The 19,439-nt window shown below is 33.4% G+C and overlaps 2 protein-coding genes and 1 pseudogene across 3 annotated transcripts; 1 reads left to right on the top strand and 2 right to left on the bottom strand.

Moving 5' to 3' along the window:
* Window positions 1–3,309: 3,309 nt before the first annotated feature.
* On the bottom strand, window positions 3,310–6,787 carry LOC143585338 (uncharacterized). Its single transcript, XM_077067152.1, has 6 exons — window positions 6,618–6,787; window positions 6,434–6,546; window positions 5,407–5,637; window positions 5,172–5,323; window positions 3,688–3,832; window positions 3,310–3,564 (listed from the first exon to the last, which is right to left on the bottom strand). The coding sequence occupies exons 1-6, from the start codon at window positions 6,751–6,753 to the stop codon at window positions 3,421–3,423; spliced, it is 921 nt and encodes a 306-aa protein (XP_076923267.1). The 5' UTR covers window positions 6,754–6,787; the 3' UTR covers window positions 3,310–3,420.
* Window positions 6,788–8,384: 1,597 nt separating this feature from the next.
* Window positions 8,385–10,737, top strand: LOC143585330 (cyclin-P3-1-like; annotated as a pseudogene). Its single transcript, XR_013144536.1, has 3 exons — window positions 8,385–8,533; window positions 9,760–10,168; window positions 10,332–10,737. The product of XR_013144536.1 is annotated as a cyclin-P3-1-like (transcript).
* On the bottom strand, window positions 10,663–16,483 carry LOC143585329 (ARM REPEAT PROTEIN INTERACTING WITH ABF2-like). Its single transcript, XM_077067143.1, has 19 exons — window positions 16,160–16,483; window positions 14,226–14,389; window positions 13,813–13,985; window positions 13,616–13,736; window positions 13,463–13,537; window positions 13,288–13,382; window positions 13,106–13,181; window positions 12,890–12,997; window positions 12,669–12,797; window positions 12,499–12,567; window positions 12,347–12,406; window positions 12,138–12,261; window positions 11,917–12,056; window positions 11,741–11,804; window positions 11,577–11,656; window positions 11,415–11,479; window positions 11,213–11,330; window positions 11,003–11,127; window positions 10,663–10,920 (listed from the first exon to the last, which is right to left on the bottom strand). The coding sequence occupies exons 1-19, from the start codon at window positions 16,398–16,400 to the stop codon at window positions 10,848–10,850; spliced, it is 2,100 nt and encodes a 699-aa protein (XP_076923258.1). The 5' UTR covers window positions 16,401–16,483; the 3' UTR covers window positions 10,663–10,847.
* Window positions 16,484–19,439: the final 2,956 nt, after the last annotated feature.

Below are 19,439 nucleotides of genomic sequence, written 5' to 3'. Positions count from 1 at the left end.
GTATGTAGTTTTGTATCATTAATATGTGTAATTTTGTATTTCATGCTACTATTGTAACTTATTTTTATCTATTTTATAAAATGTGTTTGATTAATATATATATATTTAAAGTTTTTTATATTTTAAAAAAATATAACTACTTAATTATATTTATATAGTCAATCAAAACTAATTATAAATTGAATTTATTTAATAAAAAAGGATGAGATTGGGTTGTTAATGGGAGTAAAAGATTGGAGTGGGTTAAATTTTGTAGATTGAAGAGAGAGAAATTAATTTTATAATGCGAGATTGAGATTGTGAGATTGTTGATAGGGGTAGTCTAAGCATGTTGTGCGATCCATACGTGGATTGGTGGGTGGTAAGTCAGTCAGTCATTCAGTTAAATACTGATTGTTTGTTGTGGTGTATTGTGTTGGCTTATTGAGTCGTTAAACTGTTAAAGTATCTGTCTACATGACGCAGTTTAAGTGATGTTATATATGTTGTTGTGAGGCTGGCTTGTTTTGATCAATAATTAATTTTAGTATGTCACAATTTTAAGGGTATGTCAATTCATGTCTAGTGTCAAGTTATGATATTTTAAGTCACTTCTATGTGTGTGGTTAATGGCGGACCCAGGATTTTTGGTCAATGGGGTCCCAATATACATACACAAGATAAATAATCTACATCTACATCTACATCTACATCTACATCTACATCTACACTCTATAATAAAGGAAACCATTTTGTGCCAGCTGTCATTCTAATACACAATCTACGGGTTTTTCTTCTCATTTTGTGCCAGCTGTCATTCTAATACATCTACATTTTGTGCCAACTTCTTATTTTCCCGCCCATGTATTTTTATTTTTTAGGGTTTATTCACAAAACAAAAAATACACAATCTACGGGTTTTTCTTCTCCCACTTCTCTCTCTAAAGGCTATGTCCTATATGCTATTTTTTTCATACAAATGTTTGGTTTGGTCGATTTGGTGACGGGTTTCGATTGATAACAAACAATATCACACCACCTCTTAATCGATATTATACAATTGATCAATCGATTTCTTTTTCAAACAAATGTTTGGAAAATTTGGTGAAGGGTTTCGATTTTTCAATTTTTATGTATGGTGGTGATCGATAATGATGGCGAAGTCTGAAAAGAAATTAGGGATAACTTTGATAAGCTATGCTGGAAATGGAAAAATGTTGCCATTGAGGTTTTTTTTTTAAAAAATTATCTTTATATTAGTGTTCATTGTGAATTTAATTGTTTTAAAAGTCTAGAAGCTAATATCACATTTAATTATTTATTTTTAAATTTGATTTGCATCTATTGCGTTCTAAATTTCATTTAATATGAAAATCAAAAAAATAAATTATGCATTAATCAATGACAAGTTATTTGTGTTAGACGACATAATGATATTATATGCATTTCAGTTTTATCTAATATCTTATGCAATTTCCGTTTTAATAGCAGGATTTCATGATCCATTCTACAAGGAACAAGTTGAAGATTCTGAATATCAACAACCGAGTTTTGCTAAGGTTAGGCTATTCAATTTACATTATTATGTTGGCAAACAAAATTTTAATTTCTTTCAACATGGATGTGTGTTTCATTATTGTAACTAATTTTATTTCTTTAGCTTCTTAGTTAGATGGGTCACGAGTTCGATCAGGTTCGGTAACGAGTGGGTTGTTTTGGGTTGAACTATCAGCGGGTTTTTTTATTCTGTTTCTTATATACATTTCATTTTATCCTTAATTTGAGCTTTTTGAAATTATCAGGGGCATTTTCCAAAATTATTTAGAATTATATAGTAAAATTACATACATACTCACAAATCTGTTTTGACTAAAAAGTCAATTGAGGTAGCAATAAAATGTCAAAACATCAGTTTGTTTTGGGGATGAAGAAAAAATTATAAAAGTCTAATGTTCATAATTTGAAATGACTATAAGGAATTCTATTAGAAATATATGGATTATAGTAAATCATGTTGTTAGATCATAGGCATAAGGAAGAAACTGAAATTTGCCGTTTTATAAAAGGAACTATAACTTTGAAATATATACTAAATTACTAATATTCCCTGCATGCCTACTTTCTTAGAATCAAGATTTATTTGTATAATTTGGTCACCGGCCATTATTCTAGCTTCTTGACTGCTCTTTCTGTAAAAAGCTTATAATTTAAAGAGTTACTTGTTATATAATTTAAATTGATCAACAACCCGTGTAGCACACGGGTACTTAACCTAGTGTAAGAATATGTAAAACTCATGTTGTCATTATATATGTTCCATAGTGATAATGGTTATATGGGATAAACTAAAGAAAAAACACAAATACCCTAACTAAATAACTAATATCGACTAGGATATTAAAAAAACAACAAAAGCTGGGCATGGTGAGGCTTGAACCTACACCTCCCAATGAAAAAACAAGGGACTTTCCACTAGACCAGTTCAGCCTTAATAGTATGGATTTCAGGTATTAATTTTTATGGGGTTCTTACAAAATTTAATATACCGTCTCTAAGTAATTTTTAAAAAACATTGGTGTCCCCCGGGACCCCGATCTATGTGGGTCCACCCCTGTGTGTGGTGGTGGAAGGAGGTGCATGTGACCCGGACCTGACCCAACCCACCTAGAAACTTACTACAACCTACTTAGACTACTCTCATTGGTATATTTATGTTCGGTATGTTCGGTATGTTGGGTATGTTGGGTATATATTTTAATAAGAAAATATACCAAAACTCTCTAAAAAAAATTCTGTACTTATAGAATAGGGAATTTTTTTATTTAAAAAGTTTTAATTTTTCCAAAATTAAAATTTATTTAATTTTGGACCGACTCACAGTTTAATTTTGGACCAGTTTGCTGGACCGACTCACAGTCGGTTGGTCATGGATAAACGATATTCAATTTCAAATTATTTTGGCACGTGTTTAATTTTAACAAAACTTCTAAAATAAAAAATATAATCCTATTTTGTTCAAGAAAATATACCAAAACTCTCTAAAAAAAATTCTGTACTTATAGAATAGGGAATTTTTTTATTTAAAAAGTTTTAATTTTTCCAAAATTAAAATTTATTTATAATCGTTGTATAGATGTAAAGTTTCATGTATATGGTTTTATCAAAATCAATTAATAAGTCAATAAAATTTTATTCTAGAGGATTTTTACCAACTAAAATTATACTGAACACAGATGATATAAATTTGTACCTATCTTAAGTGAGTTTGCCTTATAAACCAAACAATTTCAATTCCAATAACTTCTAATAAACTCGCACATTAACAATGATGATGTGATTACCGTTCAACTTAAACTCTACAAGGGTCACCTTGATCGAGCTCACAAAAGTAAAAGTGTTTCCAAAGCTCGTTTTTTCAGTTACAACAGTAAGTACCAAAACTTATACGTTTTGATCATCACTACACGCACCAACGACATCATCATAGTGGTCATTTAAACAACGCGCTTCTATAGGTTCCGACGCACCATCACCTTCCTCTCCAACAATATCCTCAAGTATCGTTGGTGGTGGGGACGAGAAGTCTGCTTCCGGTGATAGAGGTAAGGCTGTCTACATCTTACCCTCTCACCGGAAGCAGCCGGATAGAGGTAAGGCTGTCTACATCTTACCCTCCTCAGACCCTACCATAGCATTGCTATTGGAGTCCAAACACACGCCATTAATCACCCTTTCATAATAATCATCCTCCACCTCTTCCTCCTCCTCGTGCTGAGAAGTAAGTTGATGATACTCTACAAGTTGTCGGAGACACTGGTTTTCACGCGTTAAATTTGCGTTATCGTTTGCTAATCTTTACGCCCTGCTTGCGGTGCGCACATATAATGTATATATGTGTGAACCCTTGGGTGGGCAAAAGTAAAATTGCACTAATTTTGACGTTATTTTACTAATCACGTGAAAATAACGTTAAAAGTGGCGGAAGGTTAATCAGGCATCATGTGGTGGCGTTGATAGCCGAAAGACAAGGGCACATGCACCAATCAGCCGGTGTCCCGATGATTGAGTGTTATGTGTCTTATGTCCAAGGCTTGATTCAAAACTACTATCGAGCCGGGGGTCTCACCGGAAGCAGCCTCTCTATCCCATCTATCCCATAGGGTAAGGTTGTCTACATCTTACCCTCCTCAGACCCTACCATAGCATTGCTATTGGTGGGATATACTGAGTACGATGATGATGATGATGATGATGATGATGATGATGATGATGATGATGATGTTTGCTAATCTTGATTTTTCAGCCAATAATGCCTCCAATTGAAGCCTCACCTATACAAATCAAAGTTAACCAAAATATTAAAATTTCGGTTCACTTGTACAATATTTTAACCATGGGTTGAATCTTAAATGGGCTAGGAAAAATTGATGTGAGTCGACCCGACCGCAACATTTTATTTCTTTTAACAATAAAAAAACTACCTCCAGTGTAACTCCTTTTAATCGGGTTGATTTTCAAACGGGTCAAATAAAAGATATTACTTTTAACTATAAAATAAAATTGAACATTTTATTTCTTTTAACTATAAAATAAAAGTATATTTACTTGTTAATAACATAAAAATGAACATTTTATTTAACAGGTCAAATTAAATATGAACAAAAACGTTGCGGGCTGACCCGACCCACAACATGTTATTTCTTTAACAAGTAAATATACTTTTATTAACAAGTAAATATACTTTTATTCTTCAGTAAAGTGTAAGCTTTTCAAAATTCTGATATTTTTTTTTTGTTTTTTTTTTAATAATTTAAGATTGTTGTATCGATGGCGAAAAGGGCAGGATTTTTAGCCCGTGAAATGAAATCGATGAAATCCGATCTTTGTTTTGTGCAAGAAAGATGCAGCATTCTTGAGGAGGAAAACCGAAGGCTTCGCGACGGGTTTGTGAAAGGAGTTCCACCAGAGGAAGATGATCTGGTATGCTTTTTAACTTATGGTGTTTTTTTAGTTCAAAACATGTTGCGGGTCGGGTCGGCCCGCAACATTTTTGTTCATATTGTATTTGACCCGTTAAATAAAATGTTCATTTTTGTTCATATTGTATAAAATAAAAGTATATTTACTTGTTAATAACATAAAAATGAACATTTTATTTAACAGGTCAAATTAAATATGAACAAAAACGTTGCGGGCTGACCCGACCCACAACAAACCCGTCGCGAAGCCTTCGGTTTTCCTCCTCAAGAATGCTGCATCTTTCTTGCACAAAACAAAGATCGGATTTCATCGATTTCATTTCACGGGCTAAAAATCCTGCCCTTTTCGCCATCGATACAGCAATCTTAAATTATTAAAAAAAACAAAAAAAAAATATCAGAATTTTGAAAAGCTTACACTTTACTGAAGAATAAATAATCTGCTTACATTTTTCGCTCTGTTGAGCTTCCCGAACTCTTTCGGGTTATCACGGGTTTCTTCGGAAGATTCTTCGGGTTCCAGCTTTCGTTTTGTTCCTCTTTTGATGGAATCCAAATTCTGTTCTTCTTCTTCTTCTTGTTGTTCTTCATTTGATAGAATTTGATCTGTTTTTGCTTGTTGTAATGAACTATGAAGAACATCAGATAATGTTGGTGCTCTAGCTAAATCTTTTGCTCCCTGTATATAAATATATATATACACATGTCAGTTTAGAAAACAAGTATTAATTAATTATAGTCTCATTATGGTCATTTAGATCAAGAAAATAAGTATAAATACATCATAATTTGGATGTATTTGATTTTTTCACAACAATTAGAATTATGGGTGCAAACGAGCTCGTGAGGATTGCCTTATTAAAAAACTTCAACCAAGCCAAGCTTAAAATTAAAAAGGGACTTGTTTAATAAATGAACCTGAACTGGCTCGTGAATCTAAACGAGCCTAATACCTGTCTAATTTTAGTTGAATATATTAAATGTATAGTTTTTAAAATAATTCTTATTATATACATAAAAGTTGTTATAAACTGGTAAACAATATGTATTATGCTATATATAAAAATTATAATTAAAATATATATAAAAAAATAGTTATGACATTCAATAAATAATAAACAAGTTGAGTCAGAGCCGATTTCGAGCTTGAAAAACAGCTCACCAGCCGAGTCCGAGCTTTAAAAACTACTCACGAGCCTAGCCCATGCTTTAAAACTACTCACAAGCCGAGCCCGAGCTTTAAAAACTACTCACAAGTCTCAAGCATCAAAAACTAGTCATGAGTTGAGCCCGAGCCAAGCTCGAGTTTTAATAACTAAACACGATCCGAACTCGAGTCTTAAAAAACTACACACTAACCAAGCTCAGGCCTAAAAAACTACACACGAGCTGAACTCGAGCCTAGACAAGACAAGCTCAGGCTCGGCGCTTAGCTCGTTTACACCCCTAAATTCAACATAAAGTTAAATAATCACCTGAAGAGCATTATCAAGATTATTCGAAAGCTGCGAAAGCGAGTTTGCAACCGAATCAAATCCCCTCAACAACAGCAACGAGTCTTCCTTCAATCGTTTCGCCCGATGCATCCCTTCATCAGAATCCTACACACCAATAATAATAATAATAATAATAAATTAAATTAAAATTCTTTTACCAAACTCTGATCCTTCTGGTTCTCAAGAAGCGAATCGATCCGGTTGCGGAGAACGCTCCAGAACCGCTTATCGGAAACCGGACTCGGTTGCTTGAATTGGTGATTTGGAGAAGGTGATTCCATTGATGCAGCTGCTGCCATTATTATTAGTGAAGAAGAAGAAGAGAGGAATTGAGTAACGGCTAGTTTTGAGAAATGAGAAAGTGAAATGGTGAAATGGTGGTTTTAAATAATACTATTAAGTAAGTAACGTTATTATTAATGGAAGATAGGTGTTTTGTTTTGTTTTTCAAAGGAATCTAACGGCTCTATATTATTATTATTATTATTATTATTATTATTATTATTATTATTATTATTATTATTATTATTGTATCTGGTTTTGGATTTTTATTTGTAAGTTTTATAAATGTTTTGATATTTTTTTTATGATTTGAGAATTTGAGATGGATTTTCTAGTTTCGGGTTTTCGGTTTTTGTAATGGGTTTAGTTTGGTTTTGGTTTTTGAGTTGACATTTAGGTCGAAAAAATGTTCCAAAATAATATATACATTTATGAGATTTGGTTACGTTGATTTTAACTTAAAGTTTTATAACTGTTTATACGATTGAGATGGATTTCCAAGTTTAGGTTTTTTGGTTGACATTTGGGCCGAAAAAATGGTCCAAAATAATGCATTCATCTATGATTTTTGTCACAATTGCAACTTCCATCCGAATAAGTAAAAAGACGGAAATGTCCCTGACTTAGCGTTAGGAAATAGACTGAGTTAGGGAAATAGATGAAGATGGCAAGATTCGTAAACCTCAACTCCTAAAGGAGTCGGATGCTAAATAAAAGATTTTGGATTAAAGTTGTGTAAGTAACCAAATATTATAGATTAAAATGACAAGTTACTCTATAAAAAATATGAAAAAGTCAACCCAGTCCACGAATATGAATGTATCCAATTAGAACCGGCCCAAACCCCACAGGACATAGTGACAGACAACCAGATGATCCAAACCAGTTCGGTTAATGGGCTGAATTTTCATTATTATTTATTTTTCATTTTTTTATAAATGATTGGAACCATCCCTAATACCATGGTTGAGCCTTCCTGAGATGGAATGTCGATTATATTGATTTTCACGCTCCAAACTTGACTCAACTAATAATACCATCATGGAGGAAACAAACCATTATGGGAAACCCCCCTTGAGTCAGGTTTCGGATTTCAAACCTTATGATTTCAAAGCTTAACCATTATCCTATGTCAATGGACCAGAGGGAAGACGAACACTACTGATTTTTTCCTTTTTTTATTTCGGTATTCTTGTTGGGCCAATTGAGAGCCCATGAACAACTCCACATAAAAGGTATTAATTCTATATTAGTTGGCTTTTTTCTTTATAAGTCAAAGTCACAAGCCATAACAAGAGGAGTATACCCCACACAAAAATGGGATTTATGAAAATCATAAAACCACCGACGGTCCAACACACACAGGCTTCCATGTTCATCATCTAACCACCTATGACCCACCCCCTTAACTTACATCATGTTTTCATGTTATCCCATTATCACAACCAAACAAATCTTTAATGTGAATGAATCTAAAAGACAACCATTAGGAGAGAGAGAGATTATTATTATTATTATTACTATTTTTTTTTTTGAAAAATAATCCCGTAAATCCTTTTATATATAACACAAACCGAACTATATCTGGATAATGGGTAAGCGAGCAACAAGCTGCGCCGCTATCCCCTTTTATATATATTACTATTAAACATGTAACAAGATAAAAAGGAGTTTATGCTTGCTTCAAGTAAAGGGTATCTCATACATGATACATCACTATCATCATCATTATATAATTCATTCATACATATATAACACATGAAGATGGATGATGATGATGCTACAAGAACCTCATATGTATGTTTCTTGCAACACATTCTTGAATCTTGATTTGATCATGTATGTTGTTTGTTGCTATTCTTGAATGTTGATGTGCTTATATATGTTGGTTTGCATTTGTATTAATCAAATCATCAATTTGTGGGTTTTTGAAATCTGGGTTTGGTTAATATTGGTTTCTTTATATGTTATTTTATAAAAGATGGTTCATTTGTTGTCATAAAATTTGGATCTTGAATGTGGTAATAGTGAATTGAGTATAAAATCATTGAAACAATGTTTACTTAAAGGTTATATAATAATACTAGTACTTTTTACTAAGAGGAAAGTGCCATTTTCGTCCTTATGGTTTGGCAAATAATGCGAATTTAGTCTAAAAAGTTTATTTTTTGCATATGGACCCTCCATGTTTCCCAGTTCTTGCCAATTACATCCAAATCACTAACTCCGTTAAATTTAATCGTTAAGTTAGGGTTAAACATGTCTTTTCACTATTTCTTTATTATAATACTTATTTTAGTGAATTGCGGATTTTGTCCTTGTGGTTTGTCCAAATATGCGGTTTTAGTCCAATAGTTTCAAGTTTGCAATTTTCATACTTATAGTTTCATTTCACTTGCAACCAAACCCGAATTTATTAACCTCGTTAATTTTGGTCGCTAACCCATTTGCATGCCCCTCACGTGACGACCAGTTTTGTCGTTTCTCTCCCTAAATAAACTTCAGTCCTAATTCGCAAGCCCCCTCACCTGTGGGGCTGGGGTGTATTTGGGGAAAAAGGAAAAAAACAAGGAACAAAACTGCCTCTCACGTGAATGACACACCGATGGGTTTAACGACTAAACTTAACAATATTAGGAAATTCGGGTTTAATTGCAAGTGAAATGAAACCATAAGGAAGAAAATTGGAAATTTGAAACTACTGGATTAAAACTGTATATTTGAACAAACTAGAGGGATGAAAACCGCACTTCAGTAAAATAAGTATTATAATAAAGAAATGGTGAAAAGACATGTCTACCCCTGACTTACCGATTATATTTAACGGGGTTAGTAATTTGGATGTAATTGGCAATAACTGCAAAATGTGAAGGGTCCATATGGAAAAAATATACTTTTTGGACTAAATTCGCATAATTTGCCAAACCACGAGGACGAAAATGACACTTTACTCTTTTACTAAATTTTGTTTTTTGTTTAAGTGATACAAAATAAATTTTCTTTTCTTTTTATTTCTCTTGCAGCCTAGCTTGGATACCAAAGGTTTAACACTAAAAACCGAGATCTCTAAAAGATTTACCTTAAACTCGGCCTCAAGGGACGAACCAACCAAAATCACGAAAATCCTAAAGTGTTGTCCCTTATCTCTACACGTCTTCAAAAACACGTTGAAAAGAACGAGAAATTGTTGCAAACAACTCAAATTAAAGATGTCCCAACGGTTTTTCATGGCTCAAGAGCACCTACACTAACCATTCGGCAATACATTGACCGCATCTACAAATACTAACACTGCAGCCCATCTTGCTTTGTGGTTGCACATATATACATTGACAGATTAATTCAATCTCAAAGTATTGTTTTGACTTCTCTAAATGTTCATCGCCTTTTAATCACAAGCATAATGTTAGCTGCAAAGTTCGTTGATGATGCGTAAGTCTTCTTCCCATGCTAGGCAATTGGTTTGCACTTTGGATTTGATTAGAGATTATCTAAACATTACAACTTCCAAAGTGCAAATTTATAAATTTACTTATATTTCTGATTATTCAGTATCATATGACACTTTCGGCTTCGATATTCCTTTTTGTTGCAGATTCTTCAATAACACGTATTATGCAAAAGTTGGAGGAATAACGAGCGGAAATGAATAGACTGGAGTTGAAATTCCTATTTGGGATCAATTTTCGGTTGTATGTAAGCCTTTCTACATTTGAAAAGTATTGTTTGGAGTTGATGAGTGAAGGTTCAAGAGAGAAGGCGCAAAACAAATCAAGACCCACACACACGATTCATGTTACGTGCAAAATCACAGGAAACCAATCCATGAATGACGATGATCACACCATTGAAATCCCAATCCAATAAGTGAGATCATGAGTGCGATAAATCGTTCTTTGAAAGGTTTAGAAAATTGTTTTGAACTTATTTGTGTTTAATCGAAACAATTAATTTCGAAAGTAAGATTTCTGATCATTATAGCAAAAATTGAAACCGCTTAATCCGTCCAAGTTCATCATAACTACCAACATAAGCGCCATCTTACCATTTCAATAATGACTAATCACTTTCTAATTTATATACATCTTCTCTTGTATGTCAATGTCGTCTTTCACTTCTCGGTAAGTCTGTTCACAAAACAAGTTCTTATCTCGGGTAAAATCCGCTGCACCATACTACCATACCTGGTAAATTCCATAAATCAAATTTAGCTTACAATATATTATTAGTGTAAAAGTAGATATGACATGATATAAAAAAACATACCATGGCGTTGAATCTAATGTTTGGAAGTGTTCCAGTATAAACAGAATGCAAGCATTCCTTAACGACACGGCATTGAAAGCCTCGGATAAGTCATACATGAGTTCAACATTGTCAGCTGTTATATCCTACAACATTAAAAAGAAAAAATCGTTACATGTTAACGATATCTTATTTGTGTGTATAACATTTATTATAGAATTTGCAACTCACCTGTGCAATGGTGTACTCGCAACAACGCTTTAACCCTTCTAGAAGATATTGATCAGCGGCTTTAAGAAGATCATGTGCTACACTTGAACTTATTTCTACCGATCCGGTGTATATGTACCTGTAAGTTTTAGAATATGTATATATAAAAATTAATTCCGGATGACATGAAAGCGTAAGATAAAGGATACACGATGACACACACCTCATCATCAACTCGAATGTTTCCCAACTAATATTTGGGATCTTAATGTCTTTAGCATCTTTCTCCTAACAAAATATTCATTCAAAAAGTCAAAACAAAATATAATGAAGTAAAAAAATGTATGACATGTTAATAATTAGATGAGAGTTAATTGTGACTAACCCTGTAACCACCATCGAACATGGCACGAAATGCATCGGAAGAAGCAAGAAGACAGATTCTATGAGCATAGAACCGTTTGCCTGATAAAATAAAATGCGTAATGTTAACCACAATCATAAATAAAATGTTGAGCAAAACTGTTTTCGGTTAAAAGAAAGTCACACCTTCAACTACAAAAGTTACATCAGAAAGTGTAGGATTGTTCACATACTTCTCACCCAAATATACCTGCAACAAAAGTTACTTTAGGTGGATTGCCTCTTAATTATAAAATAATAATAATAATAATAATAATAATAATAATAATAATAATAATAATAATAAAAGGTAGAAAATGAACCTGGGATGTTGGAGATGAGGGTCCTGCATCAACAGAAGAAAGCGAAGTGGTTTTTTCAGCCAATTTACACAAAGACACAGAAGCGTATCCTCGAAGCCTTGAATGGATCGATTGTAAAAGCTCCATAAGTAAATCAATTCCTGATATATTCATCAAATATATCAAACAATAAACATAATATATCAGATTTCTGTATAAACCAAAAGTTTAACTCAACTTACCATTGTTATCAACAAATACTGTTTTCAGATCACCGGGAGAACAAAGATGAGCAAGAGCTAAAGAAATCCGTCTTTGAATAACTTTATCAGCGTTAAGCATTAAGTACAACAAGCGCCTCAATACCTGAAAGAAAATGATCAAAATGATTTATTACTCGGTTAATTGATAGCAGAATTTAACAACATGACAGTAAGAGTTAGTTAATTACCCTTCCTTGAGTTTTTTCCTTCAATCTTTTCAACATCTTTGCTACACAATCCCGAGTTGGCTGCATAAATATAACAAAACTTTAAATTTAGTCAATCAAGTCTTAGATGGCTCTAGAAATACAGCGAGATCAGTTATAAGATTAGTAATTACTTGAAGAATATATTCACCATCCAGCAGTTTTTGAATTCCGCCAACCCTTACAAAATCAGCAACGTTATCCTACATAGATATTTTCTCTGAGTTAAAAAGTGATGCATACCAATATTATAATAATAATTGCATTATAATTACTATACTGTATTTTACGAAATCAAGGTTACCTCATTATCTGCAAGACCATATAAAGCAAATGCACCATTGTGTTGTAAAGTTCCATTCTTTGAATCAAGAAGTTTTAACAATGGAGTAATGCCACCACCATAGGCAATACCAGCTTGATTGTGGGTGTCCTGATAGATATGAAACCTTTAGCAAGTTAAAAAACTCAAAATGCAAGTGTTAGTAATATAATATATTACAAGTATAATAAATATTTGAGTACCTGTGCCAACCTCCCGATCGCAAAGGCTGACATTTCCTTTAGCTGAGCCTCTGGAGACTGCAACATCTTGATTAGCGGACCAGCAGCACCTCTTTGAACTATGTGTACCTGTAAGAATATTGAATTTAGTTATATGGCTTATGGCAGACAACCATTTTATGGTATGGTTAGAAAAAAATGATATAGGTGGACAATAAATTAACAGTTTGAGCATGCCTTGCAGTCTGTGTCGGCAGCTGCAAATTGTCCAATAAGTAAGGCAGCTTCTCTTTGGCTCTCGATACAAGTAGAACTATTGACAAAAAAAATAGAGACATACAGTTATTTATGAAACCTAATTATACAACTGAAAGTTGTTTGCAATAACTCATTGCAAGCAAGAAAAGAAATTACGGTACCTAAGCAATTCAATTACAGGTTGCAATGCTCCAGCAAGAAGAACCTCCTTCTTTATATCAGGTGATGAATGAACAAGATTGCCAACTGCACCAACCTAAGAAACCATTCAAAATTTATTGCTCAACACAAACAAGTTGAAACATACTAGAATATCTAACAAGATAAATGACTCACTGCTTCATAATGTATGCTGACATCTTCTGACTGAAGCATTAGAACAAGTGTTGGTAGAGCATTACAACTTACTATCTGTAGAAAAGTTAACTTATTAAAATTTAGTTATAATTAGCCCTCAAAACAAGTTAAGTAATCGTTATAAGCATAAACCTGGGTTTTGTTTTCATCATTTTTGAAAGCTAGTGTGCGTAAGGCTCCAGCTGCGGACCTTTGCACTTTCTTATCAGAGGATTTTAATAACTCGACAAGAGGAGGGATGCCGCCTTCAACCCTAAGCATGAAGATGTGGTGAGATTAACAGTATATGATACATTAACTGCTGGTACAAAACATGTGTTGAAACTAACCTAACAAGGGTCTTTATGTTGCTGTTTTCATGAGCAAGGTTTGTGATTGAATCAGCTGCTTTTCTTATGGCACGGTTGACTGCTCTAGAACTTTGACCATTTTTGTGTCTCTTGAGCATAGCAACAAGATGGGGAAGGGTTCCAGCATCAACTATGACTTGTTGACGTTCGGGCTGTTAAACAACAGAAAACAAAAAAAAGATATTCAGTACAAGTTGTTGAATATATAGAAATTACAATTTATAACAGCTTTAACACTATGATGATTTATCAAGTAAAGTCTTTCATAGCTAATTTATTTCAATTTGCATGTTACTTGTAACTTCAAAGAATACAGTTAAATAGTCCAATTGAAATGCAAATGCAATTATGCATCAACGGCATGTCCCATATATGAAGAGAAGAATAAATACCTTTATTGCAAGGAGTCCAAGAGTAATAGCACTTTCTTTCTCCACCTCAAGCTCATATGGCCTCAAACCACTAGCAGCCTCATTTGACAACAATCCTGGCTCTTGAAGACATTTCACCAGCACAGGAATCGCACCCACCTCAACAATCAAGGTCGCATTATCCTCTGCCACATGAAAGGTTTAATCAGTAAGAAACACAAGCTTACCTCAAATAACACACAATTTTACATATAATTTTTCAATATAAGCACAGTTTAATATATACTTCAGAGTTGTTGACCAATTTTAGGGGCCGTATAGGTGAGATCGACTCAGTAGCCGTCCGATTTCCAATCAATTGCCAATTAATCACCTAATTGTGATTTCTACAACACCATAGATCAACAAAATTACATAGCAAGAGAAAGTGAAAAATGAATCTAAAAACAAAAAATAAGACAACATGCAATGAATAAATCAGGAATTCACCAGCACAATAACATAAACATACAAAACTACATGCTGGAGCAACAATTTAAACATGAACTAAACAAATTAAACACAAAACCTATACAAAATCAGAATACACAGCGAGTAACTGAATAACAGCATAGCAATAAACCGGAGTGAATAAACAAAATTGCATGCCTAGATGCAGTAAAGTGAAACCTAAAAACAAAAAATTAAGACAACATGGAATGAATATATCAGGAATTCACCAGCACAATAACATAAACATATAAAACTACATACTACAGAAATTACACACAAAATCAACACGAAATCGGAATGCTCACAGCGTCGGTGAATAACTCACAAATCACATGCCTAGACATATCACAAGACATTAGAAAATCCTAATAACGAAAATTAAGACGACACACAATGAATATATCAGCAAATCACATACTAGAACAGCAATTTAAACACTAACTGCAGAAATTACACACAAAAAGAGCTAAAATCGATTATGCAACGTGTAATTGAATAACAGCATAATAAAATACATTAGGAAAATTCACCGGCAAAGTAATATATACACATAAAATTAGGTACTGGAGCAACAATTTAAACACGAACTGCAAAAACTACACAAGAAATCTAACGAAATCGACTACACAACAGTTTAGCAAACATGCATACCGTCACAATAACATATACACAAAATATAAGGTGCTAGAGTCTAGAGCAACAATTTAAACACGACATACAGTAATTACACACATAACCTAATGAAATCAATTACGCTTCATGAAATCGAATAAACAATACATAATAACATAAATGCATACCAATCACAATAGCATAAACACAGCAAATTAGGTACTAAAGCAACAAGTTAAACACGAATTACATAAATCACACACATAACCTAACGTCAAATCAAATAAACAATACATAAACAATATAATAATAATTATAATAATAATAATAATAACTCATGCACCGTCACAATAACATATACACAGCAAATTAGGTACATAATAACGTGAATTACAGTAATTACACACATAACCTAACAAAATCAATTAAGCTTCATGTAACCGAATAAACAATACATAATGATAATAATAATAATAATAACTCACACTGTCACAATAACATTTACACATAAAATCAGGTACATAATAACGTGAATTACAGTAATTACACACATAACCTAACGAAATCAATTAAGCTTCATGAAATCGAATAAACAAATTCCTAATAATAATAATAACTCGTAACCTAACGAAATCAATTAAACTTCATGTAATCGAATAAACAACAACAACAACAATAATAATAATAACAACAACAACTCATACCGTCACAATAACATTTACACATAAAATTAGGTGCATAATAACGTGAATTACAGTAATTACACACATAACCTAACGAAATCAATTACGCAACGTGAAATCAAACAACCGATACATAATAATAGTAATAATAATAACACAAACTCATACCGTCCTTTGCAAACTCAGCCAATTTCTGAACACATCGTCTCGCTACCACACGATCTACACTAACCGCGTCCAAATTATCCTTCAGTTCATCAACACAGGCACTAATTACCGTCACTAGATCTGGAACCGTGACGTCACCAGACTTAACGAACCGTAACGGATCATCGACGGTGAACTCTGCATCCAGCTTCCGCTTCAGCCTTCGTCTGCCGGAGGAGTTTGTTACGTGTTCGTCCGCCATCGGAAGGGTAGTTTGGGAAAGAATAATAAATTTTACGGTTTGCAGTGTGTTTGTGTGAAAGTGAGAGAGTGGTGAGGGTAAATTGGGAAGAAGTAAGTGTGTTTTGAGAGTTATAAATAAATAAATAATAAGTGGAATTATAATTAAAAAATTAAAAATTAAACGCCCGCGTTAAAGGTTGAATTGTTTTGTTTTACCTCTTTTTTATTTTTTAATTTTTGGTGCTAACGTGCGCTCCCGCGCTAAGTTTGGCTTTCAACAAGACACTTTATTTGTGTGCACTTTTTTTCTTTTGGTTTATAATTTTTTCAATAACTATTTCTTTTCTCACTGTTAAGACACAGTAGTTAGAGAAATTTTGCATCCGTTGCTTGTGGCTTAGTGATACGAGTAGGGCGGTCAATTTATGATATGTCACATATGTTGACACGATACAGATTCTAACAAGTTTGGGTTTTAACAGGTTAAAGACATGTTAACCTGTTAATAACCTGTGTAAATTTTTATTTTTAAAAAATAAATATATATACACTTCTAAAGTCTTAAACCTAAACTCATACTTACAAACGATATTTTACTAATGCCCGTAAAAATCTGATATTATAATTTTCTATGAATATTATGATTTGCATCTATGGTTTTTTTGTTTCAAATCTATTATGTATTTGTCGTCTTTTGTTATAGTATGTTATGGATTTGTGGTTTTTGTTTCAAACGTGTTATGAATTGATTATTAATTAAGACTTTTATGCTCTTTTTGAAAACTTTGGTTTCGTTACACATGTATTATTCATTGTGTATTTAAACAAGTCCCTTAACATGTTAACCTGTTACTAAACAGGTTCGTATCGTGTTTGGGAAAAATGGCACAATTAGTTATCGTGTCGTATTCGTGTTTATATAACAGGTCATCGTGTCTTATCGTACCGTGTCCAACATGTTATGACAGTCTTAGATAGGAAGTTTGAGTTCTTCAATAGAGACCTAAGTTTGATTCTAACTTGTGTCATTTGGATTGGATATTTGCAACGAAATGTTTAATCTACGTCTTGCGAGGTTGTCACTTTGAATCCCGAGCTCACCCAGGTTACAGTCCCACCGTGTGTTACGCCAGAGAGTTATGCTTTTGTGGTGGCATAATGACTGTCAAGTGGCAGTCAGCTGTATAGTTTCCCGGGAGAACGTCTAAGCCAAACTCTGAAGCTAGCGTGGCCCGGTTAAGACAACATAGACTGACCATAGTAGGCATCAGGGCTCTCCAAATTTGAAGAGTGTGATAGTTTAAATATAAGAAAGTCGTCGTTCTGAGATAGAAATTTTACTAAGATAAAGGTATGATAGGTTGAAAAATATTGGGGTGCGTGTTATTGTTCGTCCAACCACATTGTTTGAACTCAATAAGGCCACCCGTAGTGGGCTACAAATTTGAGGGTTTTGAGGTGACAACACCGCCCCGGGCTACAAATGGGCGAATTTGGGGGGGTGGGGGGGACGACTGCTTCTCACCCTTTCTTCCTTTTCCATTTATTACTATTATTATATTCACACGTGTCTTATATATATATATATATATATATATATATATATATATATATATATATATTTGTTGGGGCTACAACCCCATTACACCCCTAAAACAAAAACCCACATTTTGCTGACTGGGCGCCACATTGCACAAAACGTTTCATTTTGTAGCCTCTCCACTACACATAGCCTAAGGATACAAGTTGTGTACTATCCATGAGCAGTTCCAATCATTTTCAAACTTAATAACTCAAACTCCTGACTTCTCTATCTCATGCTTTGGACATGATTTTTCCAAAGCTAATTCTTTGAATTCATTCCAAGTAAATCAGTGACGAAGCTTGGGCTAAGTTATATAGGTGATCAAAGTCATTGAAGAGTGGTCAAGCTCAATACCTATACAAATTTTCAAACTAAATCGTGAAAATTTACCCTACGAAACAAAAAACGGGGAAGCTTCACTCCTGAACTCAATCTATTAGCATCGCATCCTATTTCCGTCGAGTTCATACAATCGACTTCGACAAGTTGTGGGCTTCTCATTTGAACGAATGGGCCATGAAACGCAAATTGTCTTTATTCTTATAATCATTGATGCTAAGTAACGACTCAATCTCCTTAACCATCTTATGACTACATTAACACCTTATTATCCGTTGAATTACCCGGTGTACAAGTCTTGTAAGCACAATCACTTGTTTCCATCAGCGGACCTGAAGTCATAGGAGGGGGACACCTTAAAATATTTTTTCATTGATATAAATACATGAAAATCTAGAGCAGCGACCCCCCCCCCCCATTGTAACCGTCCCCCTTAAAGTTTTGAAACCATCGAGTATAGAGGAACCTACGTATCTATACTATATAATAAATAAATGTTCTAATGCCACATGGGATCACATAAGATAGTTTCTTACAAAATTTTCCCACATCCCTCTCTTATTAAATGCATTTCTCTTTTTATTAATATTTTTATATTTAACTCTTTTTTTCCTTCTTAATCAATTATTTTCTTTTTTTAATAATTATTTGTTAAAATAATTTTAATACAAACATAGATATATTATTCATTTTTATATAAAAACATTGATGCTGAAGCCGTTCGCAAGTGGTTAGGGTTATAATTGGGGTTTTTTTTCTCAATTTAATTTTAATTCATTTTTCTTGTAATCTTTCTCTGTACTCTCTCAGATTTCGATTTCATTGTAATTGTTCTGATTGTTCATAATAATAGACGAGTAATCTTTTGATCGTGTTCTTCTTCTGGTGCTTTGTAATTCCGCTAAATAGTTAACAATTGGTACCAAAGCCTCGGCTCTTGATCTCAGAAGAAGGTTCTTGAAATTCGATTGAAGATTCTTCAATGGTGACTGGTGCAAAGTTTGATATTGAAAATTTTGATGGAAATAATGATTTTAGTTTGTGGCGGGTTAAGATGCGGGCACTGTTGGTACATCATGGCATCTCCGATGCTTTGTTGGGTGAACCAAATATGCCGGAAGCATTGACAGACAA

Source organism: Bidens hawaiensis, unplaced genomic scaffold (genome assembly GCF_021521415.1).
Source record: "Bidens hawaiensis isolate Kalapana, Puna unplaced genomic scaffold, B.hawaiensis_p1.1 tig00033817_1, whole genome shotgun sequence".
In the NCBI taxonomy this organism is placed as follows: Eukaryota; Viridiplantae; Streptophyta; class Magnoliopsida; order Asterales; family Asteraceae; genus Bidens; species Bidens hawaiensis.
The sequence above is the reverse complement of the archived record's forward strand: the minus strand, read 5'-3'. Positions and strand labels throughout refer to the sequence as shown.

Coding starts and splice junctions, on each gene's coding strand:
- LOC143585329 (XM_077067143.1), bottom strand. CDS start 16,400: ATGGCGGACGAACACGTAACAAACTCCTCCGGCAGACGAAGGCTGAAG. Junction 12,407..12,498: donor ATGGTGAATATATTCTTCAA/GTAATTACTAAT, acceptor ATATTTATGCAG/CCAACTCGGGATTGTGTAGC. Junction 10,921..11,002: donor ACATTAGATTCAACGCCATG/GTATGTTTTTTT, acceptor GGAATTTACCAG/GTATGGTAGTATGGTGCAGC.
- LOC143585338 (XM_077067152.1), bottom strand. CDS start 6,753: ATGGCAGCAGCTGCATCAATGGAATCACCTTCTCCAAATCACCAATTC. Junction 5,324..5,406: donor AGCTCAACAGAGCGAAAAAT/GTAAGCAGATTA, acceptor TAATAATTTAAG/ATTGCTGTATCGATGGCGAA. Junction 3,833..5,171: donor GTTGTGGGTCGGGTCAGCCC/GCAACGTTTTTG, acceptor CAGGGCGTAAAG/ATTAGCAAACGATAACGCAA.